Below are 9507 nucleotides of genomic sequence, written 5' to 3' on the forward strand. Positions count from 1 at the left end.
TTAAACCCATGATATCTTCATGTGTGGTGTGGTAATCAATTATCAATGGCATATGCAGACAAGCTTGGATTCTTAATAAGTTTTGAGTCTACTTGTCAAATTTTGAATCGAAAGATGATTAAAAATTAGTTAAAACGGTTAAACTTTGGAGGTAACACGTGAAGATATGATATCTAGAAACGCATGCAAAGAGAAATAATGCAGCACAAGATAGATACTTTCACGCCCCCCACAGGATTTGCTGCTTGTTTGGATGCCCATTCAGAAGATATAGCCAGAGATTTTATGCGCATCGATGCCATTTTAGCCTCAATTATACAGTCTTTGCATTGCATGCATTGGCTGGACCTGGACTTATTTTACATTTCTTATGGGGTGCATTATTCCATACTATTTTTTTTTTTTTTTTTTTAATTATTTAGAAACGACATCTACCCATCAGTGATCAGTCCCTTCTGTTCTTGTATTATAGCACGCCATTTGTTTTCATTTATCAATAGTCTTGTCTCTTTGTTTTGTTTTGTTTGATTAATTTATTGCCTTCTTTTTGTGTTATTCTTGTTTGTTGCCTTCTGATTGTCGTTTTTAACAATCCAAATATGATATTAGCTCAAGCCTTTTAATTTGGGCCTGGGCCTTACCCTATTTAGTTATGGGCTTTATACTAGACCCATTTAATCTCTGGGTTGGGAAAAAGGTAGAACCCATGGGCCATGAGACTCTGTGTTTAATGTTTATCCTTACAAAAATCAAACGACGTAGTTTCATTTGCTAATTCCAACATTTCATTCACAAGCTTAGCTTAACCGCTGGCATCAAAATATCAATTGAATGGCTGTGAGAAGACTACAAAAGACACAACACCAAATACTCACCTTACAACTTCACTCAAAAACCTCAATCTTCAAGGTATGAATTTCATTTCTCTCAACTGAACCAAAAATAATCTCTGAATTGTATACCAAAAAACAGTGGGTACTGTCACTGTTTTACTTGTGCATAATATAGAAATTAGATAAGAATTGGAAATTTACCAGGACTTTACAAATAACATGTTTTGTTGCTCCTCAGTTTTGTATTTCATATCTGGGTTTTTCTGCTTATTTGTATATTGAGGTGTACAAGATGCAAGCTTTAAGTGTGTGGCCGTCGAAAGGTGGCTGTGGTGTAGTGCCTCCGCTGTACTTAGAAGTTGGTTCTTCTAGTTTTTTCGGTAGAAGAAATAGAAGAAGAAAGAAATTTTGTGTTGTTGAATCTGTTTGTGATAGCACAAACGCTGATATTTTGTTAGTTTCAAGCAACTCAAGGTTTCGTTGTAGTGGACTGTGTTTTAGGAGCATAAAACTTAAGTCTAAATGTGTGTTTTTATCTGGATTCTCTAGTCTCAACCTGGCTATCTTTTGTGAGCCAAAGAAATGTTCTTTTGGGATGCCAGTCATGTTGGCTTGGGCAATGGAGGAACAAGAAATTGGAAATGAACTCCTTATGGTAGATGGGTTGTCCGAGAAAACCGAGAGTGACAATGTCGATTATCCTGGTGTAGATATGGTGGAAAATAGTGATGGAAATGATGACGAAGAAAGTGAAGAAGTTGATATTAAGAGTGAGGGCAAAGTTAGAGAGCAGGAGAGTTCTAGGCTTGATGTTAGGGCCTTGGGACAGAGTCTGTGGGTTGCTCAAACAGCGGATGATGTAGAAGAGGTTCTAAAGGACGTGGGTGATTTGCCTCCTCAAGTATACTGTACCATGATTAGAGGTTTTGGCAGGGATAAGAAAATGGAGTGTGCAATAGCTCTTTTTGAGTGGCTCAAGAGAAAGAAGAAAAATACAGGTGGTGCTATTGGGCCTAACCTTTTTTTATATAATAGTCTATTGGGTGCAACGAAACAATCTCAACAATTTAGGGAAATGGAGAGAATTCTGAAGGATATGGCTGAGGAAGGGATTGCTCCTGATATTGTGACTTATAATTCTTTGATGGCTATTTATATAGAGCAAGGAAAAGCAACCAAGGCCCTTAATGTTCTTGAGGAGATTCAGCAGAAGGGCTTTACTCCATCTGCCATATCCTATTCTCAGGCTTTGTTGGCTTATCGAAGGATGGAAGATGGAATTGGAGCATTGAAGTTCTTTGTTGAATTTAGACAGAAATATCTGAAAGGTGACGTAGGAAAAAATGATGACGAAGATTGGGAAAACGAGTTTGCTAAGCTTGAGAATTTCACCATTCGTATTTGCTACCAAGTGATGCGGCATTGGCTTGTAAAGGATGAAAACCTCAGCACCAATGTGTTGAAACTCCTGACAGAAATGGACAAGGCTGGGCTTCCGCCTGGTCGGGCTGAATATGAGCGCCTTGTGTGGGCTTGTACCCGTGATGAACATTATGTTGTTGCAAAAGAATTGTACGCTAGGATTAGAGAAAGATATTCTGAAATAAGCATAACTGTCTGCAATCATTTGATTTGGTTGATGGGAAAGGCCAAGAAGTGGTGGGCAGCTTTGGAGATCTATGAGGATTTATTGGACAAGGGACCAAAGCCTAATAACATGTCAGATGAATTAATTGTCTCTCACTTTAACATATTGCTTAGTGCAGCTAGGAAAAGAGGAATTTGGAGATGGGGTGTTAGGTTGCTCAATAAAATGGAAGAAAAAGGTCTTAAACCTGGAAGTAGGGAGTGGAATGCAGTTCTTGTTGCCTGTTCCAAGGCCTCAGAATATTCCGCTGCTGTGCAGATATTTAAGAGAATGGTTGAAAAAGGTGAAAAACCCACAATCATCTCCTATGCAGCGTTGCTTAGTGCCTTCGAAAAGGGCAAACTCTATGATGAAGCCCTCCGGGTGTGGGAACATATGCTCAATGTTGGCGTGGAACCAAACCTTTACACCTACACAATTATGGCGTCAGTTTTCAGTGCACAGGGGAAGTTTAATAAGGTTGAGTTAATATTGCAGGAGATGGCTTCAACTGGTATCGAGCCAACAGTTGTCACATACAATGCAATTGTCAGTGCATGTGCACGCAATTGTATGAGCAGTGCAGCATATGAATGGTTTCACAGAATGAATGTTCAGAACATCTCACCTAATGAGATCACTTACGAAATGCTGATCGAGGGTCTCGCAAAGGATGGTAAACCAAGGGTTGCGTTCGACTTATATTTGAGGGCTCACAATGAGGGTCTTAACCTCTCTACAAAGGCTTATGATGCAGTTGTACAATCCTCTCAAGCGTACGGATCAACAATTGATTTAACTGTTTTAGGAGCTCAGCCACCAGACAAGGAAGAAAGTGGTAATTAGGAAGAATTTAACGGATTTCTGTCACTTTGCTGATGTTCCTAGGAGAAGTAAACCATTTGATTGAAATGAAATTTACACCCCCACAAACAGAAGGAAACCAATAGATATTTATCATGAATTTTGTACAAATTCTTTTTTGCATGTCATTTTATATTCAGTTTGTAAGAACAGGAATACTCTTGATACTGTCAAAGGAGCGGATACCTGAGGACTAGCATTTCACCGAATGATACTGAAGTTTAAGAGTTTCTGCAGATCGTTCAGGTTTGATTACTAATTTCAGGTACGAAATGGCGCTTTAAGGTTGACTTTTTCTTCTCTTTTAAGCTTCCTTGTGAAAGTAAGCTTTTGACATTACAATCTTTTGATTCTAGCTAGGAATCAATGATATGAAAAATCAGAAGGCCATACTTCAAATCTTTCAATCACTCCGGTTTCTGTAATTTGAAAGCTGATACAACTCACCATGTTGGTGATTTCTGAGTCTAACCACAACTCAGAGAGCACCCAACTGAAAGTATACATTAAACAATGGAATCCAGTTAAGCTGCTGGCCATTTAACCATAAATAAGCCACTTTTATGTTGTCAAAGGATGCTTTTTCTTTATAATCTCCACAACCAACGGGCTGTAGATATGACTAGTGGCCATAGTCCACAAGTTGCCGTGACAAAGACGTCTTAAATCTCAATTGCTATTACTATTCTGTAAACTTTTTGAGCCGCTAAGTGCAAATCATACGAGGATCACCAAGTGATTAGATAAGATATGATGTTACTTAAGTCTTAAATTAGTAATATCATAGTTGAGCATCAAATACAGGTTTTTATTCTTTTCTAATATTATTTAGAAACGACATCTACCCATCAGTGATCAGTCCCTTCTGTTCTTGTATTATAGCACGCCATTTGTTTTCATTTATCAATAGTCTTGTCTCTTTGTTTTGTTTTGTTTGATTAATTTATTGCCTTCTTTTTGTGTTATTCTTGTTTGTTGCCTTCTGATTGTCGTTTTTAACAATCCAAATATGATATTAGCTCAAGCCTTTTAATTTGGGCCTGGGCCTTACCCTATTTAGTTATGGGCTTTATACTAGACCCATTTAATCTCTGGGTTGGGAAAAAGGTAGAACCCATGGGCCATGAGACTCTGTGTTTAATGTTTATCCTTACAAAAATCAAACGACGTAGTTTCATTTGCTAATTCCAACATTTCATTCACAAGCTTAGCTTAACCGCTGGCATCAAAATATCAATTGAATGGCTGTGAGAAGACTACAAAAGACACAACACCAAATACTCACCTTACAACTTCACTCAAAAACCTCAATCTTCAAGGTATGAATTTCATTTCTCTCAACTGAACCAAAAATAATCTCTGAATTGTATACCAAAAAACAGTGGGTACTGTCACTGTTTTACTTGTGCATAATATAGAAATTAGATAAGAATTGGAAATTTACCAGGACTTTACAAATAACATGTTTTGTTGCTCCTCAGTTTTGTATTTCATATCTGGGTTTTTCTGCTTATTTGTATATTGAGGTGTACAAGATGCAAGCTTTAAGTGTGTGGCCGTCGAAAGGTGGCTGTGGTGTAGTGCCTCCGCTGTACTTAGAAGTTGGTTCTTCTAGTTTTTTCGGTAGAAGAAATAGAAGAAGAAAGAAATTTTGTGTTGTTGAATCTGTTTGTGATAGCACAAACGCTGATATTTTGTTAGTTTCAAGCAACTCAAGGTTTCGTTGTAGTGGACTGTGTTTTAGGAGCATAAAACTTAAGTCTAAATGTGTGTTTTTATCTGGATTCTCTAGTCTCAACCTGGCTATCTTTTGTGAGCCAAAGAAATGTTCTTTTGGGATGCCAGTCATGTTGGCTTGGGCAATGGAGGAACAAGAAATTGGAAATGAACTCCTTATGGTAGATGGGTTGTCCGAGAAAACCGAGAGTGACAATGTCGATTATCCTGGTGTAGATATGGTGGAAAATAGTGATGGAAATGATGACGAAGAAAGTGAAGAAGTTGATATTAAGAGTGAGGGCAAAGTTAGAGAGCAGGAGAGTTCTAGGCTTGATGTTAGGGCCTTGGGACAGAGTCTGTGGGTTGCTCAAACAGCGGATGATGTAGAAGAGGTTCTAAAGGACGTGGGTGATTTGCCTCCTCAAGTATACTGTACCATGATTAGAGGTTTTGGCAGGGATAAGAAAATGGAGTGTGCAATAGCTCTTTTTGAGTGGCTCAAGAGAAAGAAGAAAAATACAGGTGGTGCTATTGGGCCTAACCTTTTTTTATATAATAGTCTATTGGGTGCAACGAAACAATCTCAACAATTTAGGGAAATGGAGAGAATTCTGAAGGATATGGCTGAGGAAGGGATTGCTCCTGATATTGTGACTTATAATTCTTTGATGGCTATTTATATAGAGCAAGGAAAAGCAACCAAGGCCCTTAATGTTCTTGAGGAGATTCAGCAGAAGGGCTTTACTCCATCTGCCATATCCTATTCTCAGGCTTTGTTGGCTTATCGAAGGATGGAAGATGGAATTGGAGCATTGAAGTTCTTTGTTGAATTTAGACAGAAATATCTGAAAGGTGACGTAGGAAAAAATGATGACGAAGATTGGGAAAACGAGTTTGCTAAGCTTGAGAATTTCACCATTCGTATTTGCTACCAAGTGATGCGGCATTGGCTTGTAAAGGATGAAAACCTCAGCACCAATGTGTTGAAACTCCTGACAGAAATGGACAAGGCTGGGCTTCCGCCTGGTCGGGCTGAATATGAGCGCCTTGTGTGGGCTTGTACCCGTGATGAACATTATGTTGTTGCAAAAGAATTGTACGCTAGGATTAGAGAAAGATATTCTGAAATAAGCATAACTGTCTGCAATCATTTGATTTGGTTGATGGGAAAGGCCAAGAAGTGGTGGGCAGCTTTGGAGATCTATGAGGATTTATTGGACAAGGGACCAAAGCCTAATAACATGTCAGATGAATTAATTGTCTCTCACTTTAACATATTGCTTAGTGCAGCTAGGAAAAGAGGAATTTGGAGATGGGGTGTTAGGTTGCTCAATAAAATGGAAGAAAAAGGTCTTAAACCTGGAAGTAGGGAGTGGAATGCAGTTCTTGTTGCCTGTTCCAAGGCCTCAGAATATTCCGCTGCTGTGCAGATATTTAAGAGAATGGTTGAAAAAGGTGAAAAACCCACAATCATCTCCTATGCAGCGTTGCTTAGTGCCTTCGAAAAGGGCAAACTCTATGATGAAGCCCTCCGGGTGTGGGAACATATGCTCAATGTTGGCGTGGAACCAAACCTTTACACCTACACAATTATGGCGTCAGTTTTCAGTGCACAGGGGAAGTTTAATAAGGTTGAGTTAATATTGCAGGAGATGGCTTCAACTGGTATCGAGCCAACAGTTGTCACATACAATGCAATTGTCAGTGCATGTGCACGCAATTGTATGAGCAGTGCAGCATATGAATGGTTTCACAGAATGAATGTTCAGAACATCTCACCTAATGAGATCACTTACGAAATGCTGATCGAGGGTCTCGCAAAGGATGGTAAACCAAGGGTTGCGTTCGACTTATATTTGAGGGCTCACAATGAGGGTCTTAACCTCTCTACAAAGGCTTATGATGCAGTTGTACAATCCTCTCAAGCGTACGGATCAACAATTGATTTAACTGTTTTAGGAGCTCAGCCACCAGACAAGGAAGAAAGTGGTAATTAGGAAGAATTTAACGGATTTCTGTCACTTTGCTGATGTTCCTAGGAGAAGTAAACCATTTGATTGAAATGAAATTTACACCCCCACAAACAGAAGGAAACCAATAGATATTTATCATGAATTTTGTACAAATTCTTTTTTGCATGTCATTTTATATTCAGTTTGTAAGAACAGGAATACTCTTGATACTGTCAAAGGAGCGGATACCTGAGGACTAGCATTTCACCGAATGATACTGAAGTTTAAGAGTTTCTGCAGATCGTTCAGGTTTGATTACTAATTTCAGGTACGAAATGGCGCTTTAAGGTTGACTTTTTCTTCTCTTTTAAGCTTCCTTGTGAAAGTAAGCTTTTGACATTACAATCTTTTGATTCTAGCTAGGAATCAATGATATGAAAAATCAGAAGGCCATACTTCAAATCTTTCAATCACTCCGGTTTCTGTAATTTGAAAGCTGAGACAACTCACCATGTTGGGGATTTCTGAGTCTAACCACAACTCAGAGAGCACCCAACTGAAAGTATACATTAAACAATGGAATCCAGTTAAGCTGCTGGCCATTTAACCATAAATAAGCCACTTTTATGTTGTCAAAGGATGCTTTTTCTTTATAATCTCCACAACCAACAGGCTGTAGATATGACTAGTGGCCATAGTCCACAAGTTACCATAACAAAGATGTCTTAATCTCAATTGCTATTACTATTCTGTAAACTTTTTGAGCCGCTAAGTGCAAATCATCAGAGGATCACTAAGTGATTAGATAAGATATGATACTTAAGTCTTAAATTAGTAATATCATAGTTGAGCATCAAATACAGGTTTTTATTCTTTTCTAATACCTGAATATAACATTTTTCCAGAATACCCATTAAAAAGGTTTAAAAAGTGACAATGACACCCAAAAACAATAGGATATAACTTGCGTTCATTGTCAACCAAATGAAGCTGTCACATGCCACCAGTAATAATGAGGGAAATGAATGAAGGACATTTTACCTGAAACTTTCGTTCAATTTTCCCAAAAGATAAAGAATATTGCACCAAGAATGAGACAGCCTAACATGAGGAAGCAGTCACCATTAAGATTATACGTGTCTAATTTGTAGACCTCCTCATCAACAAATAACAAGACCTTTCGTCTTCATGCTTCTAAGTTCTAACGCGGAATACGTAAACACATTTGCATGAAAATGAAATTATTCTTTTATTTGTAAATTGCAACTTTAAGTTGTGGCTTCGTTGGACTTGAAACATTCGAACATGCAGCAAATTGATTACTCCCTAAAAGTGGAGATGTAATGTAAGTAAATCATAACTCAACCCTTTTTTTTTTTTTTTTTTTTTGGATGATTGAGAGATATCTGGCTTAATTTATGTTAATTTATACGTACTTCAATTAATTTTCTGGGACTTGAAACTATCGATCGAGTAAGAGCTTCATTGACTGTACCAATTAGCATACGAAAAGGAATTTGAACTTAAGACTTTTTAAGTAATACACGTAAAAAACTCTATCAAACCGTAAGCCAATCCAATTTTACTTACTTTAATGTAGATTTTCTTATTGGATACTAATATCATGTCATGCATGAGCATGAATTTAGAAGATGTCAAACTTTCATAAATTTCTAGACAAAGAAGACAACTTTTATAGTACAACTATTTTGACAAAACAATATTGTTTATAATAATAATACTACAAAGCTGGATTATATTTGACCATATGACGGCTAAGATTTACATTACTAGAATATTTATGAAAACTAAATCACGTGTAAATTTTAAAGAGTTTATATTGAAATTAAGGTCAAAGTCAAGAGAAAATCTGCAATTTTCGTATCAATCATGTTTATGCATTATAGATATAATTGATTTATCATTTATATTTATATTTGAATTCGANATGTCAAACTTTCATAAATTTCTAGACAAAGAAGACAACTTTTATAGTACAACTATTTTGACAAAACAATATTGTTTATAATAATAATACTACAAAGCTGGATTATATTTGACCATATGACGGCTAAGATTTACATTACTAGAATATTTATGAAAACTAAATCACGTGTAAATTTTAAAGAGTTTATATTGAAATTAAGGTCAAAGTCAAGAGAAAATCTGCAATTTTCGTATCAATCATGTTTATGCATTATAGATATAATTGATTTATCATTTATATTTATATTTGAATTCGAGAGTAAACGACATATTCCCACCCAAGGTTTGATGAAATCCTAGTTGGTACCCCAAGTTATATTTATTCCAAATTCACACCCTCAAAATAACACTGTTAGCAATTTTTAGGGTATAAAGGGTGCAATTACCATAATGTCGTTAATCCTAAATTAATAAATTATGTTTTAACCCCTAAATTAGTAGAATTATAACTTACCATTTTATTTTCAAATTATCTCAATAACACCCTCAGTCACTACACACCCTCTCGATTTTTGCCTGTTTGGGC

At 36.9% G+C, this 9507-nt stretch overlaps 2 protein-coding genes across 2 annotated transcripts; both read left to right on the plus strand.

Moving 5' to 3' along the window:
- Positions 1–801: 801 nt before the first annotated feature.
- Positions 802–3572, plus strand: LOC116123456 (protein LOW PHOTOSYNTHETIC EFFICIENCY 1, chloroplastic-like). Its single transcript, XM_031409232.1, has one exon. It carries the CDS (start codon positions 1126–1128, stop codon positions 3304–3306), a length of 2181 nt encoding a protein of 726 aa, XP_031265092.1. The 5' UTR covers positions 802–1125; the 3' UTR covers positions 3307–3572.
- A 980-nt stretch (positions 3573–4552) lies between these two features.
- LOC116123457 (protein LOW PHOTOSYNTHETIC EFFICIENCY 1, chloroplastic-like) lies at positions 4553–7306 on the plus strand. Its single transcript, XM_031409233.1, has one exon. It carries the CDS (start codon positions 4860–4862, stop codon positions 7038–7040), a length of 2181 nt encoding a protein of 726 aa, XP_031265093.1. The 5' UTR covers positions 4553–4859; the 3' UTR covers positions 7041–7306.
- The last annotated feature ends 2201 nt before the right edge of the window (positions 7307–9507 follow it).

The sequence above is a fragment of the Pistacia vera genome, unplaced genomic scaffold (assembly GCF_008641045.1).
Source record: "Pistacia vera cultivar Batoury unplaced genomic scaffold, PisVer_v2 Contig142, whole genome shotgun sequence".
Lineage (NCBI taxonomy): Eukaryota > Viridiplantae > Streptophyta > Magnoliopsida > Sapindales > Anacardiaceae > Pistacia > Pistacia vera.